Source organism: Notechis scutatus, chromosome 9, assembly GCF_049901735.1.
Source record: "Notechis scutatus isolate UNSWTSFEM ecotype Mainland chromosome 9, rNotScu1.2, whole genome shotgun sequence".
In the NCBI taxonomy this organism is placed as follows: domain Eukaryota; kingdom Metazoa; phylum Chordata; class Lepidosauria; order Squamata; family Elapidae; genus Notechis; species Notechis scutatus.
In genome coordinates, this window is record NC_142017.1 from 20,371,086 (window position 1) to 20,398,497 (window position 27,412).

Consider the following 27,412-nt stretch of genomic DNA (forward strand, 5'->3'; position numbering starts at 1 on the left):
CCCAATCAGAAATTCCCCTCAGTCTTTTTTGAACTCCTGGGCCCAGCGGTGCCGGAAGCGCCATCTTTGAAGCGGGTCGGGGGGGCGGGAACAGCTCATCCCACCGGCGCCATCTTTGAAAAGGGCAGGCCCAGCTGAGGAAAAAAGCAGGACGGCAGCCGGGCCGAGAAGCGCGAGTGGCGACCGGTAGGTAGCGAGGACGGAGCGGTGAGGCTTTCCTAGCCGAAAGAGGCCTTTTCCTTCTCGCCTTTTCCGCGGGAGCTCCAGGGACCGTCCGAGACCCTCCGCACAACAACCCTGAGAGGTGGGCCCGGCTACGCTCGCCCTCAGCGAAGGTTAGGCCCTCTTAATCCCCCAAGCGGCCTTGTTTTCCTCAGGATTTCCAACCTGTTCTTAATAACGGCTCTCTGGGCTGGAGGGGAAGGATGAGGTCTTGTCTATGGAGCTGGGGAGGATCTTGAATCTCCCTGGGAAACCGTCAATTTTGACTTTTAGAAACATTAACATAAAAAAAAAAAGTCGAAAAGCCCCAATCCGATGAGAAGAGTGGCCTTTTTTAAAATTTTAGGGAGAATATCTGGTAAATAATTTTGATTGCACAGACCTCTCGGGGAGGGATTTGGGGGTCGGTTTAAACATAAACTCGGCTGGGCTTTCCCTGCTCGATGAGCCTGGTGAGAGAATTTAAAGGTTTATTTAGTTTAAAGAAGGCTAAGGCGGGGCTTGAACTCACTGAGGGGGATTCTGGGATTTGGAGTCCGCAGGCCTGGCTGGGAGGGATTCTGGGATTTGGAGTCCGCAGGCCTGGCTGGGGGATTCTGGGAGCTGGAGTCCGCAGGCCTGGCGGGGGGATTCTGGGAGCTGGAGTCCGCAGGCCTGGCGGGGGGATTCTGGGAGCTGGAGTCCGCAGGCCTGGCGGGGGGGATTCTGGGAGCTGGAGTCCGCAGGCCTGGCTGGGGGATTCTGGGAGCTGGAGTCCGCAGGCCTGGCGGGGGGATTCTGGGAGCTGGAGTCCGCAGGCCTGGCGGGGGGGATTCTGGGAGCTGGAGTCCGCAGGCCTGGCTGGGGGGCATTCTGGGAGCTGGAGTCCGCAGGCCTGGCTGGGGGGCATTCTGGGAGCTGGAGTCCGCAGGCCTGGCTGGGGGGATTCTGGGAGCTGGAGTCCGCAGGCCTGGCGGGGGATTCTGGGAGCTGGAGTCCGCAGGCCTGGCGGGGGGATTCTGGGAGCTGGAGTCCGCAGGCCTGGCTGGGGGGATTCTGGGAGCTGGAGTCCGCAGGCCTGGCTGGGGGATTCTGGGAGCTGGAGTCCGCAGGTCTGGCGGGGGGATTCTGGGAGCTGGAGTCCGCAGGCCTGGCGGGGGGATTCTGGGAGCTGGAGTCCGCAGGCCTGGCGGGGGGATTCTGGGAGCTGGAGTCCGCAGGCCTGGCGGGGGATTCTGGGAGCTGGAGTCCGCAGGCCTGGCGGGGGATTCTGGGAGCTGGAGTCCGCAGGCCTGGCGGGGGGATTCTGGGAGCTGGAGTCCGCAGGCCTGGCTGGGGGCATTCTGGGAGCTGGAGTCCGCAGGCCTGGCTGGGGGGATTCTGGGAGCTGGAGTCCGCAGGCCTGGCTGGGGGATTCTGGGAGCTGGAGTCCGCAGGCCTGGCGGGGGATTCTGGGAGCTGGAGTCCGCAGGCCTGGCGGGGGATTCTGGGAGCTGGAGTCCGCAGGCCTGGCTGGGGGATTCTGGGAGCTGGAGTCCGCAGGCCTGGCTGGGGGGATTCTGGGAGCTGGAGTCCGCAGGCCTGGCTGGGGGGATTCTGGGAGCTGGAGTCCGCAGGCCTGGCTGGGGGATTCTGGGAGCTGGAGTCCGCAGGCCTGGCTGGGGGGATTCTGGGAGCTGGAGTCCGCAGGCCTGGCTGGGGGATTCTGGGAGCTGGAGTCCGCAGGCCTGGCTGGGGGGATTCTGGGAGCTGGAGTCCGCAGGCCTGGCTGGGGGGATTCTGGGAGCTGGAGTCCGCAGGCCTGGCTGGGGGATTCTGGGAGCTGGAGTCCGCAGGCCTGGCTGGGGGATTCTGGGAGCTGGAGTCCGCAGGCCTGGCTGGGGGGATTCTGGGAGCTGGAGTCCGCAGGCCTGGCTGGGGGGAATTCTGGGAGCTGGAGTCCGCAGGCCTGGCTGGGGGGATTCTGGGAGCTGGAGTCCGCAGGCCTGGCTGGGGGATTCTGGGAGCTGGAGTCCGCAGGCCTGGCTGGGGGGATTCTGGGAGCTGGAGTCCGCAGGCCTGGCTGGGGGGGATTCTGGGAGCTGGAGTCCGCAGGTCTTAAAAATCACCAAGTTTGGAGACCCCTGCACCAGACCAAAGTGGCTGTTTCCTTTTTTATTTCCCTACATTTATGCATGTTCCTGGAACTAGGCTTGACTGAAGGAAAAGGAGGGCACAAGGAGTTAGGAGGAACCTGAGAGGAGGATTTATAGTCCTATTTCTCTGTTGCTGTTGTATATAAGTCAACCCCCACCCCTTAGTTGGTGCCCATAGGTACCGTTCATTAATGATGATGCCTTGCCTACTACTGCTGGAAAGGAAAATTCAAAAATAATTGCTTATTACAATCGATTATGCCATTGCAAGTCAAATGTAATGGAATCCTTAAGTCATGTTTTATTATAGTGCCTCTGTTGTAGAACTAATATCTATAATAAAACATGTACTGCACTGCTGTTAGCTGACTTCCCAGAATGCAGAGATTGTCTTTATATTAAAATATTGCTGGCTAGTCACTACGATTTTGCATCCTTGGCAGTGACCAAATTCTGCTCTCAAGGTCGGGTCAAATTCTGACCCGACAACATAAATACTTTATTCTTGAATTGCAGAGCCTTTTCTTTCTATCTGGCTTTTGTGCTGTGCTCTGTAAAGCTTATCTTCCTTTTTACTGTTGTAATATTTGGGCTATGATTGTACATTGAATAAACATACTTATCACACCACTCTCTTATTATGGAATGCACAAGAAATAATAACTAAAGACAGGACAGAAAAGGAAAAGCAGCTAAAACTATTTCACACTGGCATTTATAATGCACATAATGGCAAAAATGCCATTTTGGGGGGACTGAAAAAGAATTGACCATATATCCTTGTTCTCATCTCCTTGCAGTTACTGTTAACACGGGTATAGCTCTATCCCCTTAAACCTCCGTTTGCATATAAAACAGGCTCTCTGTGTTAAACAGCACAGCTTTAGAGGAATATTTAAGGATACTTATTGTAGCTGACAGTAACAGGAGGCAGAAAAGGAAGAAAAGATTTTGAAATAGATTTTAGTTTAAAAGAGGAGAAATGAAAATTTAGGTCTGAATTATCATATCTTGCCTTTAGCAAAATAACTGTTGAGAGTGGAAGGTCCTTTCCCCATATCAGCTGATGTGAACCAAGGATAGTAGATTTCCTCTTACTCATTTTTTATTGGCTATTCAAAAACGTATTTCTCATGCCTTGCTTTAAGACATTAAACATTTCTTACCTACACTTTAAGAAAGAACTTCTTCAGATATACATTTTTTCAGTATGAGTACTCAAGCAAAATATAGGCAATCCTCAACTAACAACTAATTGAGCCTGGATTTATGGTCATAAGCGGTGATGAGCAGAGCATTAAGTGGGTCACCATTTGACTGGGCCCGATTGTATGACTTTTTTGGGGGAAGTTGTTAAGCAAATGCTGTGGTCATTAAGCAAACCCATTTTATGAATAAAGGGAAATGTACCTGTCCCAGGACAATATTGCAAGATCCAATCTGGGTTGGTCACAGGGACCAGAGGTTTACTCTTCCTATAAACAGTAAATTGCTGGTCCCGAGGACTGACCCAGATTAGATCTTGCAAACCCATTTTATTTATTTATATTTCATATTTCTTAATAGCCCATCTCCCTTGGATTTTCTCATTTCCGTCTTCCCATTTTCCTCAATGGGCATTTTTTAAAAAAAAAAAAACAAGTTTTATTGATTTTTCAAAAACACACAAATCATCATTAACCATTACATGCTTAAACCTTTTTCCATTATAAATTTAACAAGTCAGATAAAACCTTATTTTATACACTATAATTCTGTTTTAAACCATTTCCATATAAACATACAAAAACCTCTTATCCAATTTCTCTTTACTTCTCTTTACTCTTATTCAATTTCATTATTATTATTTCATCTATTTCCTTCTGACTTAGTTACCATTATTCTCATTCTATATTTCTGCAAGGTTTTATTAATTCTCCCAAAAAAAACATATACACACAACACACAAAACATAAAAAAAATCTTTTTGGAAAGTAACTTAGCCCCAGGTATCTCTCTCTTCATGGACTTCAGTTATATTCATGCTCATCTTACATGTCATTACTTATTTTATTTACCATTCTGAATCTTCTATATTAACTTCTCCACACATTTCACTCTTCTTAATTCTATCTTAATTAATCATCTTAATTTGAGTCATTATATTTGTATCTTTTGTCCATTCTTTATTGTCCCTTTGTCTCGTTCCTTATAAAAAAAAAAGAGTTTCTCCTGAAATCACTAATCAGAGTATGATGCCTTTCTATCTCCCCCCTAAATTAATCAAATTAACATTTAAAATAACACCCAATACCCAATCCGATTCTGCTTGGTACTTTCTATCTAAATAGTACATCCAAAATAATTAAATACATAGTTAAACAATAGATCTAAATATTGCATCTTATAACATTCCCATTGCCTTTTCCAAAAAACAAATACTATAATAAAAATTTTATAATAACATCAATACCATAATCTTATTAAACTCTTTAATTAAAACTCAATATTCTAAGCCTACCCTCATATTATTAAATTTTAAAACCAATCATTATTAAACATTTCAACATTTTAATCTCTTATCAACTCTTAAACCATTTAAGTTTTCTATTTCTAATACAATGCTACAATATCATCTTATGTACCTTGCAAAATCTTTTTTGAAGAAATTATACTTTACCCTTTATCCCTAAAAAAGATTCCTTTTTTCCCATCTAGTTCCAAAACTTTGTAGCTTTTCTCCACCTTTTCCCTTCCTTTCTTCTCCCAACAAACCTTTCTACCCCCGCTTCTTCTAGCCTCTGCCTTACTGGCTTCCCTTCTCTGTCGTGTTCCTTTTCCCTTTTGTTTTCTATCATTATATTGATTTTGCACCTTATTTTCCCCTTTCTTAAGTGTTGTTTTAAATCTTAAGTCCTTTATTTCTCTTCCTTTCCCTCTTCCTTCTTTCTTGGTCGAATTCTGAGATTCATTAAAAATGGCTTCCTCTCCTTCTTCTTCTTCTGCTGTCTTCATCTGTTGTAATGTTTGTTGATAGTTAATAAGCACCATTTCTAAAAAAAGGAAGGCTTCTTTCAAACCATCTTTACCATTTTTTTTTGCTTGCTCATATTCTTTTCTCAGTTCCTCAACAGAAAAAGCCATTATAAATCTTTTCTTTTCCCCTTCTTTCTTCTTACAACAACCAGAATATTCCAAAAAAATAAAATAAAACAGTCCCAAAGTTATCAATCAGTCCACACCAAGGCAGAGTTCTCACTTTCTCCTCCTGGGGTAGTATCAATCAAGAAAAAAGAAAGTCCAAATCTGTTTCTTAAAGTCTTATTACAATATATTTCAGTCTTCAAATCCTTAAGGCATCTCCTCCAACAAAGTCTTAGCATACGAATATTTTTTTTTAGTCCTCTCCCTTCCCACTCATCACTTAAATCCAGTTTTTACCTAAAAAAAAAATAGGTTTCTTAATATCAGCTTATTAATTCCGTAGGGAAGGAGAGTAAACTTTCCTTTCAGCACCACCAAATTGCCACTTTTTTTCTCTTCAAGAAGGTATCATTCAGAAAGTCATAATTTTCAGGAATTTTGTTAAATATGTCTTAGAGTCCTGGGAACCAAGAAAAACTTTCTCTTTTCAAAAACTTTCTCCACTTCCTCCTGCGCATTCTTACCCGGCTGCCAGCTTCTTTGTGGCGGCCATTACGGACCGCCGCTGCACCGTCTTGGGAAAAGGGGGTTCTGCCGGCTGGGGAGGGGGTCTGCAACACCCCCAAACCCCTCTCCGGATCCCCCCTATCTTCAGCTGCCCCTGCAGGGCAGCCTAGCTCCGGACCCGTCCGGATCGGAGCACCAAAAGCGGCTAGCGCAGCAGGGATCGCGCAGCTTCGCGAATCCCTGCCACTCGCGAAGCCGACAAACCGGAAGCCCTCAATGGGCTTTTTTTTTTTTTTTTTGTTGCCAGAAAGAAAGGTGAGAAACTAGCAAAAGCCACTAAAAATTGTGGTCATATGACTGCGGGACACTGCACACGGCTGTAAATGTGAACCAGATGCCAATCTCCCAAAATGGGATCACGTGACCAGGGAGTGGTGGCTTTTAGAACTTGGAAATCGGATGAGGTCGTAAGCAGCTCTGCAGAGGTCCATTTGTAACTTCAACCATTTAACCGGTTGTTAAATGAGGACTACTTGTAAAATATTTCACCCAGTCTTTTCTAGTTCTCTCTATAATTGGAAAGTATGCAATTCTTCAACATGATGCCTTCTAAATTTAAGTTTTTTTGGATGCACGTCACAAAGTATCTCAAAAATATCCTGTTAATTTGGACCTATATTTGCTACATTTTGTGTCTTTTTTATTTTAGGGAGCAATGTCTGCTTTCTTTCAGATCTTGAATTAATTCCAGCATGGCAGAGTATGGGATCTCTCTCGGTGAACAAGTGGCTGTGGTTTGCGATAGTTACGCCTCTCCCGAGGCACTTCAGAAATTTGTCCAGGACGTTCAAGCAATTATTGGAGCTGAAAATCAGGTTTCTGTAGAAAACGTCAATCAACTGCTTTATTGTGAGTGTTCAAAAGTACTCATTATTGTGGTAAATACATTTGAATTAAAGATAACATGTGCCATTTATAAAGGAGAATTCTTCATTGTTGTTAATACCTTAGAAAATTTATGCTAAGTCTTATGCTCTATGCAGGATGGTCCTTGGTTAACGATTGCCCTATTTAATGAGCATTTGAAATTATGATTGGTCCCTAATGAGGAGACTTATAGCAGGTCTTTGAACTTGTGACTGTCAAAGTATCCCTGCTGTCACATGATTGAGATTTGAGCACTTGGCAACCAGTGCGCATTCATGACTGTCACCGCATCCTCCGGTCACGTGATTGACATTTTTGCCCCTCGCAGCTGGCTTCCAACAAGCAAAGTCTAGAGAAGCCGGCAGTCAAACTGTAATTTGCAGTCACATGATGTCCCACTTAATGACTGTGAGTGACTTGCTTAACAATGCCAAAAAATGGTGTAAGTTGGCACGGTCACATGGTGTTTTACTTACAGCCATGTTGCTTAGCAACACAATTAGCAATTATTAAGTGTGGACTTCCTGTAGTTACAGGTAATAACTGCTCAGACACTGTGTGTTGAGATTATTCCTTTAGTCTAGGACAACAAAGAGTATCGGAAGGGTGCTTTTTTATTCAACAATAATTAAAATAGTCTATCCAAAATACATCCCCCTGACAGCACACGGCCAAAATAAGTTTACTGATAAGGAATACTCCAGCTCACCTCCTTTCTGTTGCCTCTTACCGTATTACCAAATGGCAATATTCACGATCAGGTCAAAGTTAACGACAATTAACTTCTCAAGAAAATAAATTCTTTTTTCCATCTGAACATCTGATTGATCTGAAGACATTTTAGGTAGCTATCCACACAACAGAAGGACAAAGGAAATGTATAAATGCAGATAGATACTGAAAGTTACCAAAGAAATAACATGAACTGAAAAAAGAACCTCATAAAATGTAGGTTAAAGCTCATTGTGATAACCTCTATATGAAACCCGAAGGAGGTGGAAAGGCAGTGGCACTCTGGATAGGAGGGCACAAAACTCATCAAAGATTACATCAAAGATCTACCAGAGAAACCTCTTATGTTGTTCCTCATAAATTTTATGAGAAACATAATTTTATATAGGGTTCAAGGAACTGAATGTGGTCCATAACAATATAAAATAAGAGGCCTAGTAAATGAGTCAAACTCAAAGTAAGCTGTATCCAACTGATGGGTAAAAGGTTCACCTGAAGACGGAGGCTCAGCCGTCTCATCCAGAAAGACCAGAATCAAGGCAGGCAAAGCACATTCATAACAACCTCCACAGCAATATTTGGCACAGAATAAGACAACCTTCTTTGTGCAACTCAGGGTCCTTGGTTGGGAATCTGGATCTTTCCTCAATTTGTAAAAAGCTGGAAATAATCCTCTCCACAACAGTTTTCTAAGCTTGGAAGCAGTTTACCAAGTCATTCTCACTCTACAAACAGCTATTTATTGCATGGAAGTCATCAGTGACAAAAGCAGTGTTTTTTGAACTTGGTAACGTTAAGCTATGTAAACTTCAACTCCCAGAATTCTGCAGCTAGCATGTTGCATACATGCATATACGGGTAGGTATAATTGGTATATGTATGTGCTTCCCATTTTATTTTCTCAGCCTCCCACAAAGAGTCCAGCTTTGATGTGGTTCTTTCAGGACTGGTTCCTGGCAGCCTAACACAGCACAGTGCAGAGCTTCTTGCTGAAATAGCTCGGATTGTCAAGCCTGGAGGCCGTGTCCTTTTGAAAGAAGCAGTGACCACCGAAACAGGTACCGTATTTGCCGGCGTATAAGACGACTTTTTTGCCCTGAAAAAGATGCCTCCAATTGGGGGGGTCGTCTTATATGCCGGGTCGTCTTATACGCCGGCAAATAATAATTGGGAAGCACTGCGGCTGCCGCGGCTGAGGCACTTTGCGCACCGTGGAAGCGAATCCCGTGAAGCTGAAAGGAGCAGCCAGCCTTCTCCCAGCTCCCAAGGAAGCGAGGCTCGCACCGCCCGGGCTCCGCTGAGGTATCTGGCTGGGGCTGTCAGGAGTTGTTACCGCTGGCGCGGCTCGCGCGGCTCCAGTCCAGCGTTGCCTCGGGAAGGGAAAGGCAAAACCAGGAGCCGCTGCTGCCATTGCAAAGTGCCACCGCGGCTCTTCCTTTTTGCCTTTCCCTTCCCGAGGCAACGCGGGACTGGAGCCGCGCGGAGCCGCGCCAGCGGTAACAACTCCTGACAGCCCCAGCCAGATACCTCAGCGGAGCCCGGGCGGTGCGAGCCTCGTTTCCTTGGGAGCTGGGAGAAGGCTGGCTGCTCCTTTCAGCTTCACGGGATTCGTTTCCACGGTAGACAAAAGTGCCTCCAAAAAAAAAAAAAGTGCAAAAGTGGGAGGCGTGCGGAAGAGGGGGCGAGTATATAACAAACTATATTTTGAGTGGAAATGTTGGGGGGTCGTCTTATACGCCGGGTCGTCTTATACGCCGGCATATACGGTAAGTCTTTAGTCCTTCGCTTACTTCCAGCCATTAATTGGAGCTCCATCACCTAAGCCACCCTCACTTTTGCACTTGGGGAGAATAAAAGGCCAGTGCAAACTTGGTTGATTTAAACACACTTGCACAGGTAGTCTTCAACTTACCACAGTTCATTTAGTGACCATTCAAAGTTATAACAGCACCCCAAAAAAGGGACCTACGACCGCTTTTCACATTTACAACTATTGCAGGATCTCCATAGTCACGTGACCAAAATTCAGACACTTGGCAACTGACTCATATTTAGAACGGTTGCAGTGTCCCAGAATCATGCAATCACCTTTTCTGACCTGACAAGCAAAATGGTGGCTCAGTGATTAGAATGCGGTACTGCACGCTGCTTCTGCTGACTGTTCGATTCTGAACAGCTCATGGTTGAACCGCTCAAGGTTGACTCAACCCTCCATCCTTCCGAGGTCAGTAAAATAAGGGCCCAGATTGTTGGGGGCAAGAGGCTGACTCTGTAAACCGAAGAAGTCAGTTTCACTTAACAACTGTGTCACTAATTTAACAACTACAGAGATTCACTTAACAGTTGTGACTGGAATGGTTGTAAAATGGGGCAGATTTTACTTAACAAATGTCACTTAGCAATAAAAATTTGGGGCTGTATTGTGATCATAAGTTTAAAACATGGTATATGGGGAAATCCTTTGAGAGGAAAGATATATACTTCAAAATGTCATTTATTTTTGAGTTTGGCCAGCGTTTGATGGTTACATAGACAGTGTACATCTATGGAGTTTTCTTAACAATAGCCTCCAAATGGGCTACAACTTCTCTTCCAAGAGGTGTTTTTGGCTTTCCAGATCAGCCTCAGTAACCTTGAGATCTACTGGAAAACCTCCCTTCCAAGGAACAGCCTAGTGTGACTCTACTTAGTCTCTGGGCGAGACAGAATTAATCTGAAGCTATCACTTGCTGAAACCATGTGCAGCCCAGGTTGCACCTGTTTGAACAGGAATCCTGTTTAATTTTACCCTGTCACAAGTCTCCATTCTGGACAGGGAGAAACGGCTTCTAAAATCTAAGACATCAGCCAGCCATGGTTAGAACTGGCCCATCATAATAGCCATAGCCCTTAGACTTATATCCCACTTTAAAGCTTTCTCTAAGCGCTTTACAGAGTCAGCCTCTGGACCCCAACAATCCCATCCTTTGCATTTCCCCCTGGTTCCTCTTGTTACTACCTGGCCCCAAAGCTGCACCCCTACTGATTTCACCTCTCCTAAGTACCATCTCCTGTGTCTCATATCTAGATTGCAGTATACTGTGGCTATTTTTTTATTCCTTTTTTCTGTTTTAAGAAAGTAGTTCCTGAACATTTGGATTCGGATACAATACAAAACAAAGCAGTCTCATTTAAACAGCGAAAATAGAAAGACAGCAGATTAAGATACAATATCTTATAGCAGCGTATTAACACACATCTGAAAATGGGTCTGTGTGGGCTCCATAGTGCTTGGTGTTACAATTGAAAATGCTTTCTCTTTTGTCTATCAGAAAATTGCACGCGAGGTAATGATATATAACAAACAAATGACAATTTGACTCCAGACAAGCTGAGAGGGGACTAGAGATGAACTCCAAGCTATTTAGCGCTTTAGTATTAAAACCAGTTGAGACAAGAAAGTAACGTAATGCAGTTATGTGAGATTTCTGAGGGCTGGTAAGAATCCATGAAGCTCCTTCATGTTCCCTCTAATTTCCTGGCACAACTGTAAGTTTTTTTCCCCTGTGAAACATGGTGAAGGAAATGAAATACAATTAATTAAAACCATATCTGAGAACCCAGATTGTTGGAGGCAAGAGGCTGACTCTGTAAACCGCTTAGAGAGGGCTGTAAAGCACTGTGAAACGGTATATAAGTCTAAGTGCTATTGCTATATCATGGCTAGCTGAATAAATCAGTTTGCCTGTAAGAATTATACATCAAGAACAGGAGCAACGTGTCTCACGTGGTTAGGACGTTGAGTTGACAATCAGCAAGCCCGCATTTGAGACCTGAGTGCTTCTGTATGATGGGTGAGCTCCCGTCATTCATTCTAGCTGCTGCTGATGTAGCAATTCAAAAGCATGCAATTGCAAGTAGATAAGTACCAATTTGGTTGACACATTAACAGGGACATGGAAGGAGCTTCCAGTTAGGCAACAGTGATAGCAATGGCTGATCCTTTCACCCTGAAAACGACACGAACGTGAACTACCTTTGCAGCTCTCTGAAAATTGTGGAAGTACATAAGAGAAGCCTGATCCTATTGCATTCTTTTATTAAACCAGTCTCTTTTATCTGGAGTGATTTGGAAAACCTGTCAGAAGTTGTTTTTTTCATCCTCATAACTTCTATTTATGGATATTTGTTATCTGCTCTATTTCTCAGGTAACGATGACAAACTCAAGACAGTAAGCAAACTACAAACAATTGCAACACTCTCTGGTTTGGTTGAGGTAAAGGAGGTAAGCATTTTGATGTTGAGTTGTCAAGAGGTCGTTTTAGAAAACTCTGCACTTTAAAAAGGCCTTTATGCTGCTGTTCAAAATTACAGCTTTATAAAGCTGGTTGCTAGAAGTATATATAAAATATGCAATACAGCAACCTTATAATCTCAGTTCATACTTTAAAGGAGAGAGAAAATATATCTGAGAAGCAAAAGATTGGGTTTATACAGTGAGTAAGCAAAAATGCCTCTGGAAAAATCTTCCTTTAGTAGGAGAAAATGTTATTTTGTCTGTAATAAGCCATCATTGGTTAATATAAGCACTTTGTTCAGGTCTTCCCTGCCTGAATGGATTAACTGGTAAAGTAACTTGTCCCCCCCATCCCCCCCGGCTTTCCAGCTGCAGAAGGATGCTTTAACCTCCGAACAAATTCAAGCTGTCCAGAAGCATCTGGATCTGCAATGCCATGAAATTCTCGCAGTTCAGTTAGAAGGCAAAAAGCCCAATTTTGAGGTTGGATCTTCAAGTCAGCTCAAGCTTTCTACTATCAAGAAACCAACAACTGGTAAGAAAGCCATAGGCAGGGACTTTTATCTTCTCAGATCTTGCTCCTAGTTTCACTTAAGCACATCTGTAGAAACCATCCTAAGTATGGGTAAGGTATGACTTAATGTATACCTCACCATTATGTTGTCCAGTTCAAGGCAGTTTTCCCCACAACAACAACCTTTTGAGGTGGGTTAGCTGAAGAGAATGGACTAGCCCAAAGTCACCCAACTGACTTAATGCCTAAGGGAGGACTACAACTCAGTCTCTCAGTCCAGCACCTTCACTTCCACACCAAACTAGTTCTGAAAAGCCTGGCCCTTTGGCTGTTGATTAACAGGCCCTGCCTCAATTACAGACCTCATTTGAGCCTTTTCAGGGGAAAAGAATAATACTTGATCAGATTTTCCATGATTATAATTTTTGTTTAAATTGATTATTAAATAATACACTCAGCTGAGAGGTATCAATAGTCCCCGGGATGGTTTTATATCATAGGACTAAGACGTTTTGAGGCTTGTCACATCATCTTTACAATTGTGTTCTCTGGGGTCAATTGGTTGTTTCAGAAAAACCACGGGTGGATCCCACGGCTGCAAAACTCTGGACTCTTTCTGCCAATGACATGGATGATGAGGACGTGGTAGGTGCAGAAGGGCCCCCCCAAAGGCTGCCAGACAACCTAACCCCAAGGGATGCCCTGCCTTGATTTGTAAGGTTATGTTTTCTGTATTCCACATTATTGCTGAGCCATCTCCTAAGCCAGGAAAAAGAGGCAAATAAGGTTGGGCAGCTCCACCCAAGAGGAATTTTGAACTATTTTATATGTATTTTCTCCCCCCCAAATCTGGATTTTATACAGTTCCCCTATTTTGATAGTAGCAGCACTCCGTTTTATTACTGTTGCTTATCTTTTAAAAAAAAAAGTCTTCAGAGCTGTTCAGCAGCTCTAAGCTTTTAGTAACAAACTTCGCCCAGGGATCTTTGCTTCCTGTGGATCTGGGATTTGTTTGGGATTTGTTTTCTCTGGGTTCTTATTGTCTCCAGGATCTCCTGGATTCAGATGAGCTTCTGGATCCTGAGGATTTGAAAAAGCCAGATCCCGCATCTCTCAAAGCACCTTCTTGTAAGGAATCTGGAAAGAGGAAAGCCTGTAAGAATTGGTGAGTGTCAAAATAAGTCAAGGACTTACCAGTACGCAGACACCTGAAGCACGATAACAAAAATGCCGCAGAGAAAATAGAGACTATAGATTGCAGTCCTGTTGAAACCTTCTAAATCAGTGTTTCTCAAATTGGCAATTTTAAGATGTGGGGACTTCAAGCCCCAGAATTTCCCAGACAGAAATTGGGAGTTGAAGCCCACTTGCCAAGTTTGAGAAACCCTGATTTAAAATCATTGTTCTTGTGATGGAGCAAACACATTTATTTGGGGTTAAATGAGGAGTTGGAGTTATTTAAATACTAGCTGACCCTTAATCCGTTGGATTACCTTTTCCAAGATGCTTACTTAAAGCGATAACAGAATGACTACAGGTGAACAAAGCAATGGGAATGACTTCTGACTTCCTACTAGCTTTCCCTATCAGCTTTGCAAGTGGGAACCTTGCTGGAATGTCAGAAATCACAATCATGTAGCCACAGGGATGCTTACTTACAATAGTTCATTTAGTGACCATTCAAAGTTACAATGGCACTGAAAAAAGTGACTTATGAACGTTTTTCACATGTACAACCATTGCGGCATCTCCACAGTCACCTGATCAAAGTTCAGCCGCTTGGCAATTGACTCATATTTATGACAGTTGCAGTGTCCCAGGGCAATGTGACCATCCCCTTTTGCAACCTTCTGACCAAGTCAACGGGGGAAGCCAGATTCACTTAACAACCATGTTCCTAACAACTGCAGCGATTCACTTAACAATTGTGGCAAAACTCACTTAACACATGTCTCATTTAGCAACATATCTTTTGGGCTCAATTGTGGTCATATGTTGAGGATTACTTGTACAACTGGCCTGAAGGCATGGAAATTTCAGTCCCCTGGGAGCAACGAGTCCTTGATTTTGGGTGCATTCTTTAAGTTAGCCCCTTTGAGCTACCTTGATTCAAAAATGGTTGCCCTACGATGCTCCATTTCACACAACGGAAGGTTGCAAACAGAGGCAGAAGAGTTTTAATAGTATATACATTGACAACATTAAATTCTTGGCAATTCTTGCAGTTTTCCCCTTTTGAGAACAAATGAGCAAAAAAGAAGGAAGGACAGACAGATATACATAGATGTTTCCTCCGTCGAAGATTCACAAGGAGAAGGCAATCTTCATGGTCTCTTTATGTCTATTAAACATATTTAAATATTTACAGACCCCTCACATCCCAGATATAAACTGTTTCAACTCCTACCCTCAAAACGACGCTGTAGAGCACTGCACCCCAGAACAACTAGACACAAGGACAGTTTTCCCCCGAACGCCATCACTCTGCTAAACAAATAATTCCCTCAACACTGTCCAACTATTTACAAAGGCTGCACTACTATTACTATTAATCTTCTCATCACTCCTTATCACCCATCCCCTCCCACTTGTGGCTGTATGACTGTAACTTTGTCACTTGTATCCTTAGGATTTATATTGACTGTTTCCTAGTATGATTTGATTGCTTATTGTACCCTATGACTATGATTCTTGACTCTTGACGAATGCATCTTTTCTTTTATGTATACTGAGAGTATTTGCACCAAGACAAATTCCTTGTGTGTCCAATCTCACTTGGCCAATACAAGAATTTTATTCTATTAAACTTACTGCATCTTTTTCCTCTACAGCACCTGCGGCCTTGCTGAAGAACTAGAGCAAGAGAAGAAAAATGCACAGCCAAAATCTGCTTGCGGCAATGTAATTATTATTTTTTCACTCTCAATCCAGACATTGTTTAGTCTAACATTAGAATATAATGCCAACTATGTGTCCCACAGTGATAATTTATAGAATAAGGATTTTTATTCATGAACAAATAGGCCATTGCTAATTTTAGTTGATGCTTTTGTATATTTTTAGTAAGTAGAGAGACAAGGAGGAAATGCCTTTCCCGTCAGAATGTTTCCAGTTTAATATTTGTTTTTAACAGAGATGGTGGGTTTGATTCATGCGCACATTTAATTGATGGCATTTCAAGCAATTAACTAGATTTTTTAAAAGGGATCATTCTTTTGATATGAGGAATTGGCAGCCAACATCCACGTTCAGCATCTGCATATGTGACATGCATTTTGGAGCATGATGGATTTTGGATCTTGGTGCCGTAAGACAATATAGATCCAGGAGAGCAGGTTCTGGATGACACCCTTCTCTGTGGAGAGGGGTCTGGAGGCATTGATCACCTGAGACAGCAGCTATGTGACAGTCTTCCTCCTGTTCCTTATCTAGCTGGATTAGTCATTTAGTTACCAAATTTAATAGAGGTGCCTACCCCAGTGGGCTCTGGGTGGCTTACAGAGTATGACACAGGTAGTTTTTGACTTAGAGGTTACAACAGACTTCTCCAGAGCTACTTACAACTTGGCTTCAAAGTTCCAACAACCCTCCCCCATCACGTGATCACATTTTGGATGCTTAGGAACTGGCCTGCATTTATGGCCATTGCAGCATCCCGGAGACACATGATTGAAATTTATTTATATTTATATATATAGGGGGGAGGGGCTTTCCAGAATGTCAGTAGAGTGGGCGCTGGCCATGTCTCTGGGGAGGGGCAATTCCAGAGGGTTGTGACAGAGAAGGCCCCCTTCCTTGCTCCCACAGGAAGACAGCCTTTTAATGGAAGAGGCCTGGAGCACATCCACTCCGCCCAACTGTAATAGGATGCTGTTTCATTTATGGATTTGTTTATTAATTTTTATGCCGCCCATCTTCACTGCAAGGTGACTCTGGGTGGCATAAAATCAGGACTCTGATGACACCTTGGAGGGAATAAGAGCAGCACAAGCAGCCCTTGGGCTCTTCAACAAGTCTGTATCTGGCTCCTAGAGACAACTGGCCCCTTTTATTTCCCCGGGTGTAAGGACTCAGGGGGCAGGATGGGGTTCAAAGGTCCTAGTTTATTCCATGTGACCTATACACCAGAATCTGAACTACTGAGGGTCCAGGTGAATTGGCACCAGAAAAGAGTCGAGAGACTTTAAGGGTGGCTGGACTTAGGTCTCTTATGGGAGCATAGAGACTCCAGACTGATGAAGTGCTTGACCCACCCCCACCCTCAGGCTCAGCCTGGTTGTCTCCTACAATTAAGGGCACAAGTCACCCTGAAGGCTGGCTGCTCTTTGGTCTGGTGGTTTCGCCTTCTTCAGATGCCACTTTTGTTCCTCTCTAGTGCTACCTGGGGGATGCCTTCCGCTGCGCCAGCTGCCCTTACCGTGGCATGCCAGCCTTTAAGCCTGGCGAGAAAATCCTCTTGAGCGAAACCAACCTTCAGGACTCCTGAGAGAGGAGCAGCAACTCGCAGCTTCCTTGGCGGTGCTTCATGGTTTGGACACAGCCGGCAGTTTCTCTAGTAAAGAGGGAGGAAGTCTGGACTTGGTGGGGGATCAGCAAACAAATAGGTGGACCAATGCAGGCCGTGTCCGCTTTCAGGATTCCCTGACTGACATTCTTTTTGAAAGGTTTGCACCTAGATTTCGGCTGTTACCCCACGTCCTGCAGATCAGAAGATCTCGCTAGTCATCTTTCCATTTACTTTGCCTGCAGAATGTGGCTCTGCCAAACCCCAACAGGGGCGGGTGGCGTTGGCTTGTACTCAAAAGTGCATCGTACGTCTCCATCCCCAGTGTTATGCCAAGGGGAGGATTCAAAATTAAACCTGTGAAACTCTCGACCTTACTTTTGTTTTACTTTGGCGCACAAAGGTCTCGACCATTATTTTCCTGAGGAGTTTTACGCAGATGTCACTATTCCAGCTGGTTGTTGTTTTTTTAAAGAAAGTTTGAGAGTCCAGATTGCTGGAAATACTGTCTCAGAAGTGAGTGTAATAAAAAGTTTGATCTGAAACTGTTTCATGGCTCTTATACAATCTGGAGCTTGACGCCTATTGACCGGGGATTATACAGCATTAGAGCAGCAAGTTGGCTGGCTGGCTGGCTGATTGATTATGGCAGATTGTAAGGGATCAGTCTACATACCAAAGGAGGTTAATTTATTAGAGGGTTCAAATGATTGCAGAACGTCCTTCATTTCCATTGCTAGCAAAATAATGCTCAGCTTAGAGCCCCACATGGGAGGAGGGCAGGGGCAGATATTCAGGTTGAAAAGGCCAGGAAACAAAAACATTATTTCTGATAGTCACTAAATAATTGAAAAAGCCAACAAATACCAAAAAAAACCCCACTATCTTTGAATATAGAAAGGCCTTCCAGTGTGTTGGCCATCACAAGTGTGGAAGAGTTAAGAAAACGGAGAACCCCACATTTCGTTGTCCTCGCATGAAACCCATATATAGGTCAGGAAATCACATTCCAGATGAAAGAAGGTGGACAAGGCTTCCAAAGAGTGAGGCCAGGTCGTTGCCAACATCGGTCGCCACAGGTCCATACATTCCCATCTTCCAAGGTGAAGTCAACAGAATTTCACTAATTCAACCAGTTCTTGTCTATCTTGCTTAGGGTCCTTAGACCCTAAGAATGATTCGGTGTGCATCCAAAAAAAAAAAAAAATGTGTTTCCTGGCCTTTTCTAAAGCCAACTTGAATATCTGCCTTCCCTCCCATGTGAGGCTCAAGTCTAAGCATGATTTTGCTAGCAATGGGAATGAAGGGCGTTCTGCAATAATTTGAACTGTCTAATAAATTATAAGGGGGCGAAAATTATTTTGGACTCCAAAAGACGGGCTGCAAGCTTGGAGGCCCACTGCTGTGACTTTAGGTATACAGAGTCCTTAATTTAAAACCAGTTGCTTAGGAACCTTTTAAAGTTACGGGGAATCCCGAAAAAGGGACTTTATGACCCAGATTTGAAGTCCTAGTGTCTACCTGTGGCGTTCCCCCATAACTGCATCTTGGCCATTTGTAGCATCTGACTGCTGTGTGAGTGCAATTTTTGATGTGTTTACATCTGGTTTTCCAAAAATAAAATAAAATCCACCCCATAACCCCTTTTTTTAACCACAAAAAAGTCATAAAATTGGGTACACTCATGTGTTTGACCCCCTTTATGACTGTCACACAACCAAAAGTGTAGACTCAGCCATAAAATTGAGGACTTTGGAATTTTGCTTACTGTTTCAGCGCCCTTTTTATTTTATTCCAACAATAAGTTTTATACTGGCCACCAGACTAGTAAGAGTGAAGAGATTTCCATCCAGTGATGTCAAGAGAAACCTGATCTTTGGTGGTGCTTTTTTAAAGTAAACTTCTCCCATTGCAGTGCAAGTTGATCTCTTGAAATGATTCTTTAATGTTCCTCAAAAAGCTCCCTTTGTATGTATATATCATAAGTCTCCCAGCTGCATAAAATGCATTATTAATAAGCAGCATGTTAACACATGGTTACAAAGAGCAAATCTAAACAGCAACCAATTAGCAGATTAAATAATGCAGGCTCCAGTCTCTAACCATGAATTATTGACTTGTCACTTCCGCTTCTTTTTTCCTCGTAATTTCCTTCTTGACATATTTTTGTTTCTATACTTCTAAGTATCTCTGAAGTTAAATCTTTAATGTAGCCTTAATTGCAACATGGTTAACAAGTGTATAAGAAAAATCAAAGTGTCAGAATCCTTGGTTGTTGTTTTTTCTTTATATGCCTGCCTGGGGAAAAACTAGATCATTTCAGAGCAGCAAAGAGATGCAATATTTGCACTTCCCTTTGGAATCAGACTTACAACCACTTGTCACAAGCATTTCAGCATCCCCATGGTTATATGATCAGAATGCAGACGCTTGGCAACAGGCTCATATTTATGACGGTTGCAGTGTCCTGGAGTCACATGATCACCTTTTGCGACCTTCTGACAAATTCAAGGGTGGAAGCCAGATTCACTTAACACATGTGACCAATTTAACCCCTGCAGTGATTCACTTAACTGTCAAAAAAGGTCGTAAAATGGGTCAAAACTCACTTCACAAATGTCTCCCTTCAGAACAGAAATGTTGGGCTCAATTGTGGTAAGTCAAGGACTACCTGTAATCTGCTTTACATTTACAGTATAGCAATAGCAATAAGACTTATACACTGCTTTATAGTGCTTTACAGCCTAGGCAGTTTACAGAGTCAGCCTCTGGCCCCCAACAATCTGGGTCCTCATTTTACCCACCTCAATAAGATGGAAGGAAGAGGGAGGGAGGAAAGAAGGAATGGAGGGAAGGAGAGAGGGAGGAAAGAAAAGGGAGGGAGGAAAGGAGAGAGGGAGGAAAGAAGGAATGAAAAGGGAGGGAGGGAGGGAGGGAAGGAAGGAAGGAATAGCAATAGCATTTAGACTTCTATACTGCTTTACAGTGCTTTTATAGCCCTCTCTAAGCGGTTTACAGAGTCAGCCTGTTGCCCCCAACAATCTGGCTCCTCATTTTACCCTCCTCAGAAGGATGGAAGGCTGAGCCAACCTGGAGTCTGGTGGGATTTGAACTGCCAAATTGTAGGCAGCAGGCTCCAGCAGAAGTAGCTTGCAGAACTGCACTCTAACCACTGCACCACAGAAGCTCCTTACCATATAAATACACTTATAAATAGCTCCAAGCATATATTAACCCAACAATGGAAAAAGCAGGCACTACAGTAATTATTTAAAATTACCCCCCGCAAATATTACTATTGCTGTATTGGCCAGCACCGAGCAAGTAACCCCTGCTAGATATCCGGAGCAGGACAAAAACAAATATTCCATCTATTCTTGGAGAAAACTCCTTCCCAACCGCCAAAGGGCCAATCAGTGTCACCTCGGATAAGCTGGCAAGTGCCATAAGTGAAGAGTTCACCATGGAGTATTTGGGGGATCCTGAACTTTAATCAAACCATTGGCAGCTCTCCTCTGATCTTGGCTGGACTCCCAAGTTAAGTTTAAAAAAAGATAAATCCCTAAAGGCAGCAGACAATTTTGGAAATATTGCCAAGGAAACCGGAGTTATCCGAGGTGAGCTTGGCTTAAAAAGCATGCACTTATTTTTTTTCCCAAGCACTCATTAGATACTCGTGCTACATTTATCTTTTTAATCTTCTAATCCTTTTGTAATTCCCCTTTTTGAAATAAATTGCATTTGTGATGGTACAAGTGCTGGCCAACGCTGTCAATCAGAGGGTGTCCAATTTTAAGACTTGGAGATTTCAACTCCCAGAAGTCCCCAGCCAGCAGGAAAGCAAACACTCTTCCAAATCAACCCCTACCCCAAATCCCACAGCCCCAAAATCATGAGATACAAAAGCACTCCTTGTTCACAAGACTTAGCTGGGATTTTATTAGCTAAAATACCAATGCTAGAATCAGAAATGTCAATAGAAAAATAAAAACCGGTATTGGGAGGCTTAAGTCTCCCTCTGTACAAAATTGGTTTGCATTTGCTGCAGGGGTCAGGGGCATGCAAACCCAGTGGGCATTTGCTGACAAGAAGACAGGTGCACTCTGGCAGGTTTGCAAAGGAAGAATTTGCAGCAAGGGAGGAGTCCATCAGCCCCTCCTTTCAACCCAGTTTGTGGGGGGGCTCCTAACAAACCCCTGCACGAAGGTGGGGTGACCCTCCTCCTCTTCCCGTTGCAAGTCAACGTGTTCATGTTTGCGAATGTACATATTTGGTAAAGGCAGCGAACAAAACAGCCAGTCCTGTTCTTAAATTCGGACGAGTAAGAAATTCGGTTGTCTTTTTTTCAAGTTTCACCAAGCTCCCTGCTGCTGGGTAATAAGGAGATTGCGGATTTAATTCTTTCTGACTTGGTTGATCCTTTTGTGCTCGCTAAACCCGCCGAGTGCAAACAAACAAGTGAATTCAGGAGGCTGGGGGGAAAAGGACATTTTAACCTCCTCAAGCCTCAGTTAGAAAGGCCAGGCAAAACTAATGTGAAAGTATAAAGTACGAGAGCTGAGAGAGCAATTTGCCAGAGGAAAGAAGATCGTCCTGGAGGGATCCCATTCAAACCAGTTCCAGAACGCCTCGAAAAGCGACAGGTGTTCGAAATGATCACCATGTTTTCTGAGATTCTGGCCACTTAATCATGATCAATACATTAAAAATGAGAACAATCACACATTTGAAGCCTTTTACCTCTTAAAACGTAGTGATGGGCAACCTTTCGAGAGCCGTAAGATGCACTTAAATTAGGGGGGGGGGGACACAATAAATGGGAATATAGCAAAGCAGGAAGAGCCCCACCACCTGTGGGCAGAGGCAACCTTCCCCGGGGTGTGTGTGCTTTTCAGGTGGGTTAAGCCTGTGTTAAGATACAAACCACATTTTTGGCAGGTGCGTCTTTCGTAAAGCGGGAAAAAAAGCACACACCTCATTTTTGACCAGGGCAATTGAGGGAATCCTTCACAGTGATAAAAATGGAGGGTGGGGGAACCTGCTTACAGGTGGCCTGCTTGTGACCCAGAGCACTTATTTCTTTAAAAAAAGGATTAATCCAGCTGAGAGGAAAATGGGTTTCAGAAGACACCCTGATAATCAGTGGGAAGGAGTGGGGTGCAGAGACAGGACCTTACGGGGAGGGAGAGAGAGAGAGAGGGATGGGGTCAAATTCCTGATAAATGAGGAAGTCTAATTGAGTGCTAAAGGCCATGTCCTCCCGCCCTCCCTGCAAATGAATCCTGTCAGGGGAAAATACACTGGGATCTGCCTCCATGAGGCAGACTGGTGAGCTCCTGGGCAGCCGTGCACGGCTGCCACTGAGAAAGGGCACTGATGGGTTGCAAGATTGTTCCCAGGAGGGAGGGCAAGGTTGCCCAGGCACTTGTGAGGGTCCCAAAACAGTCTGAGCCTCTTGCCTGCAGGGAACGGAGCATTTCCTAGGCAAGCATGTCCAAAAGTGCAGCCCACTTCTTCCTTCCTTCCTTCGAACCCACCCGGCAATAAAGGGTGATGCTCTTGTACGTTTGCAATGCTTTCTCTGTGAGTCCATCGGATGCGAATTAAGAGAGAGCATCCCAGGTTTCCAACTGCATTTCCATTTCCTTGCCTCCACTCCTCTGTCCCCTGCAGTAAACCACCTGCCAGCAAAATTACAATTTAAATACATCCTGCGCGCTTGAGGTAGCAGTAAAGAGTTTTCCTTCTTGGACTCGACCGAACGCTTCCCATCGGGGGTCAGGTTGTTGCAGCTGCCTCCCCTTCCCAATCTTCCCTAGGAAAGGCTTCAAGCCATCAGGGTGAAGCCTCTTGACCCATCCCCAGCGGGGTTACCAGAGTTACCCCACTCAGGTAACACCGAGAACAGTTTGCCCATTCTTTTGTTCTCTGGGATTCCAATCGCCGTCACTCCCCCAACCTAAACCAGATATCAATTACTTTTAAAAACAAAAAAACCAGAAACACTCAAGTTGGCACTTCAGGTTACAAAAATGTCACCAATCATAAACACAGAATCGCTTTTCCTTTCAGACCCGGCGCCCGAACAGCAGCGGGGAGTGCGAACATTTTCACATTTCCTTGTGGGTCATCTTAGCCCCAGGCAATAATATCACAGTGCGGACATTGAAAGCAGCCAAGTCAGTGCTGGGGTGAGGATGATGCATAGAAGGACCCACCACTCTCTTGACTTTGGCTGAGGGGAGTTCAGATGAGGGGAGGTCCTTCGGGGAGACCCCCTTGCCCCTCAATCCAGCGCAAGGCTTCTTCTCAACAAGTCGGCCTCAAGCGAAGCGAAGCTGTGGCAAAGCTCTCTTTTCTTTCCAAAGGTATTGCACAAAACTATTTTGGTGGTGATTTCTCACGCTTCTGAACCTCCGTGATTCCCAAGCGACGCTCCTCCGGTGGCCTTCTGGGACCGAGCGGGTAAAGGGGGCTAAAGAGTAGCCAAAACCCGTAAGAAGGAAATGATCACCACACAGAAGGTCTGTCCCACTCCCCAAGTCAGAGCCTCAAAGGGGATCATCTTCTTCCCGGCAGCTCGGTAGACTCCAGCAATCGCAGCACCTATACAGGAAGGGGGGGGGGAGGGAAAATAACACTTTCACTGGGCTGCCACACACCTCTGGGGGGATTTCTCCCTGTTCCCAAAGACAGGCCGTTCTTGGCCTAGGATCCTAACGGGTGATGTGTACACCAGGCCTTTCCCCTGCCAGGATCCAGAACTCTAACCCAACAAATTCTGCCAGAATCAACCTACTTGTTAGGGTCCCGGCAGCTAACGGCCCAACGAGGCCCATCAGGAAGATGCTGACTGGCATGAACCGGCCGTATCGGTGCCTCCGGAGAGTGAAGAGAGCCAGTAGTCCTGCAGGAATGTGGAAGAAGAGAGACGATACCAGTGCCCACAGGAAGATTCCATACCACATCTCTGCAGCGGGAGAGGAGGGAAGAGCAGCTCAGAACAACAACCTTGGAATGGCTTCCACCAATAACCCCTCCAGAGGTTGCTCTCCCCATAGCAAAGGTCAAGGCATTTCTCCAGAGTGGCGACCTAATTAAGGCTTTCTTAGGTGGGGCCTCCAGAAACTGACAGCTTCTTCCAGAAGAGCCGGGAATTCCAGAAGGTGCAGCTTTTCCCAGATGGAAGAGATTCACTCGGGGGGCATTCCACATTTTAGTCAGGTTAGACCAGTGTCTCCCAACCTTGGCAACTTCAAGATGGGTGAACTTCAACTCCCAGAATTCCCCAGCCAGCATGTACAGGCCCTTTGCGGCATCCTTGTGGTCACGTTATTACATTTTATGCCCGTTTTTCTGAAAACTGGCTCTTTTGATTTTCGGTAAAAGCAGACCCATAGGAAACCACGGGGTCATTTAACTGTGCTTGGCTAGTCTAATGAAGAGAAGGACCAGGGGAGACAGGAGAACATTCGTCCAATATTTGAGGGGCTGCCACAGAGAGGAGGAAGGGGTCAAGCTATTTTCCAAAACACCTGAAGGCCAGACAAGGAACAACGGATGGGAACTGAATAAGGAGAGATTCAACCTGGAAATAAGGAGAAACTTTCTGACAATGAGAACAATCAACCCATGGAACAGAAGTTGCCCTCAGAAGTTGTGGGAGCTTCATCCCTGGAGGCTTTCAAGAAGAGACCAGACTGCCATCTGTCAGAAATGGTATAGGGTCTCCCGCTTGGGCGGGGGGTTGGACTAGATGACCTATAAGGTCCCTTCCAACTCTGATTATCTGTTAACCATTGCTGCATTTGCTTAATGACCGCTGTAAAAAAGCTGTAAAATCGGGTCAGTAACAGATCTATTTTATGACTGTCACGACTTACAGCCGTAATGGGCAGAGGCTCCATTAAGCTCATATGTTGAAAACTACCTGTACATCTTTCCTGGTACCTCACCTTTAGTGAGCCACTTCAGGGTACAGGTATTCCTCAGTTTGACAAGGGTCATCGGGGCTGAAATTTCCATCACTTAAGTAACGTGGTTACTGAGCTCTGCTCAGCGATGGCAAACCTGGCAGGCCCAGGTACCATCATTAAGCAAAGCTTGTGGGTCATTAAGTGAGGAGCGGCTGACTTCCGGCTGGCTTTCCACAAAGTCAATGGGGAAGTCGGCAGGAAGCAGCAAGTCCTCCGCGGACAGGTAAGCGACTGCTACGGCCCAACCTGAAGGTTGCTGGGGTGAGGAGTGGAAGGATGTCAGGACTGCCATTCAGCTATGCTATGCATTGTTTGCTGTCAGCCTGCCATATTGTGGTGGCGGTGGAGGGGAATGTCACACGAAGGAATGCAGAACCATCCAGCCTATGAAGACAGGGACTGTTACCCAAACAATTTGTTAGCACCTTATTCAGAGGTCTCCAAACTTGGCAACTTTAAGACTTGTGGACTTCAACTCCCAGAATTCTCCAGCCAGCAGAGCTGGCTGGAGAATTCTGGGAGTTGAAGTCCACAAGTCTTAAAGTTGCCAAGTTTGGGGACCCCTGACCTAATTGGACACTCATGGGGAAGGACAGAACAAGGGAAAAGTTAACCAGATGCTTTGGGCGCAAAAACCCCAGATCCAGCTTTGCTTCTTCTGAAACCTCTTGACTTTAGGAGACTTAGACTAACTTTATAGTCACTTTGAATGTCCACTAATCGGCATACATTAAAATAAAATTCCGTTCCATACAGCTCTCAAAGGGTCACCACCTCCAATATACACCACGTAAACATGACAAAATAAATACAAAAATTATGCACATGCCCACATATATGACGGAGAGAAACAACACAGTCTAATCTGGATGTAGGGATGTACATGGTGAGAACAATGAATCTTTTGAGTTTACCAGAGGGATGAATGGCCTAGGCGGAACAAAGCTGTTCCAGAATCTGGTAGTCCTGCTAATAGATACTTCTAGTAAATAGTAAAGGGTACTTTTACCTAACCATCCCTAACCATGGGCCTGGGCAGGGCTGTCTTAACGCGTGGGCCTGTGGACCCCATACTACAGTAATCTGTGTCAGAGGTGGGATTCAGCCGGTTCTGACCAGTTCTGGAGAACCAGTAGCAGAAATTTTGCGTAGTTTGGAGAACCGACAAATACCGCCTCTGACTGGCCCCGCCAACCCCATCCCTTCTCTGCCTCCCATTGAGTCCCAGCTGATCGGCTGGGCTTTCTTTGGTTGCCCTGCACAGGTGAACGGAGCTGGAAAGCAGGTTAGTGGGGTGGGGAAGGAACGAGGATTTTGCAGTATATCCTTCCCCTGCCACGCCCACCAAGCCATGCCACGCCCACCAAGCCACACCCACAGAACCGGTAGTAAAAAAAATTTGAATCCCACCACTGATCTGTGTATGTTAACCTTTCAATGCACCTTGCATCATAGAAATACAGCAACATGTTTATTACATTTTACTGCATTTTTTTAATTAGTTGGTGTTATTTTATTAAATAACACCAATTTTGTTGGAAGAGCCAATAAAATAAATATAGGTTTAAGTTTATCGACCATTTACATTTTTATTCCGGTGAGTAGACCGAGTTGGGACGGTGGACAAGACAAGGCTGGCAGGGCTCCAGGAAGGTTGGGCAGGTGGCAGCTACCTCTCTAGGTGAGGCCAGGAAGAGGGCTAAGTCTAGCTGGGGGGCGGGGGCGAAGACCAGGTGGGGGCAGGGCAGTGCGTGGGGGCGGGGCCAAAAGGGCAGAAATGGGGGGAATTGAAGCAGCTGTTACTTTTGAAAACTGCCCCACCCCCAAAAAAACCCAAGAGACACTGAAAGCCCCGGGTAAGATCTGATATTGAGGTTCCCGTGATGGGTCGCCTGGAACACCCCCCCCCTCGCTTCCCCACCCCACAGAACTCCAACACCCATGATTCCCCGCTGACAGGGGGTGGGTGGACGGGTTCCCCCCACCCTCCCAGCGGGAAAGACCTCCCCACCCCCGGTGAAGGTCTCAGGTTCCCCCCTTCTGATACGAGCCGAGGAGCAGGTGCCTCTCCAGGGCTCCCCTCCGGGAGGGGATGGTGGGCGTTGTAGTCCCAGTCTCTCGACGGCTCCTCCTCACCTGTGAAGTGGCAGAGCGCGGCGACGCAGGCCGGGCTGGTGGCGTTGCCCACCCGCGGGATCAAGCGGAGGCTCAAGATCTGCTGCAAGAGGCCGCCGGAGTCCGGCGGAGACGCCCCGCCGCCTTCCGCCATCCCGCCGCCTCAGCCGCGGCATCCCGTTGCCGGATCCAGAGAGGAGCGGCGCCCAGAGCGGCGCCAGGCGCACTTCCAGCAGGGCCGCTTTCCGGCCGCTCTAGATCGTGGCGTTCTATGGTTTTTTGTTTTTAAACTTTCTCTCCGCCCCGCCCCCCCTTGGAAAACTACACTTCCCAGAAGGCCCTTCTTGCTCTTGGAGACGGGCGCCGGGAGCGGCTAATTCACCGACGGCTGGAAGGTCGCT

The 27,412-nt window shown here is 45.4% G+C and overlaps 2 protein-coding genes across 7 annotated transcripts; one reads left to right on the forward strand and one right to left on the reverse strand.

The window, feature by feature from the left end:
* Nucleotides 1-111: 111 nt before the first annotated feature.
* CIAPIN1 (cytokine induced apoptosis inhibitor 1) lies at nucleotides 112-17,289 on the forward strand. 5 transcript variants are annotated; one of them, XM_087971756.1, is made up of 9 exons: nucleotides 112-335; nucleotides 6,676-6,875; nucleotides 8,531-8,683; nucleotides 11,814-11,890; nucleotides 12,272-12,437; nucleotides 12,988-13,061; nucleotides 13,466-13,581; nucleotides 15,248-15,317; nucleotides 16,792-17,289. In XM_087971756.1, exons 2-9 carry the CDS (start codon nucleotides 6,719-6,721, stop codon nucleotides 16,900-16,902), a joined length of 924 nt encoding a protein of 307 aa, XP_087827882.1. In that variant the 5' UTR covers nucleotides 112-335; nucleotides 6,676-6,718; the 3' UTR covers nucleotides 16,903-17,289. The 5 variants fall into 5 exon arrangements, with proteins under 5 accessions (XP_087827882.1, XP_087827881.1, XP_087827883.1 ...); XM_087971755.1 differs by having other exon boundaries at nucleotides 6,700-6,875; XM_087971757.1 differs by having other exon boundaries at nucleotides 112-304; nucleotides 6,700-6,875.
* A 3,543-nt stretch (nucleotides 17,290-20,832) lies between these two features.
* Nucleotides 20,833-27,355, reverse strand: TMEM170A (transmembrane protein 170A). 2 transcript variants are annotated; one of them, XM_026680136.2, is made up of 3 exons: nucleotides 27,033-27,355; nucleotides 23,720-23,827; nucleotides 20,833-23,526 (listed from the first exon to the last, which is right to left on the reverse strand). In XM_026680136.2, the coding sequence occupies exons 1-3, from the start codon at nucleotides 27,163-27,165 to the stop codon at nucleotides 23,396-23,398; spliced, it is 372 nt and encodes a 123-aa protein (XP_026535921.1). In that variant the 5' UTR covers nucleotides 27,166-27,355; the 3' UTR covers nucleotides 20,833-23,395. The 2 variants fall into 2 exon arrangements, with proteins under 2 accessions (XP_026535921.1, XP_026535920.1); XM_026680135.2 differs by having other exon boundaries at nucleotides 23,720-23,890.
* Between the last annotated feature and the right edge of the window lie 57 nt (nucleotides 27,356-27,412).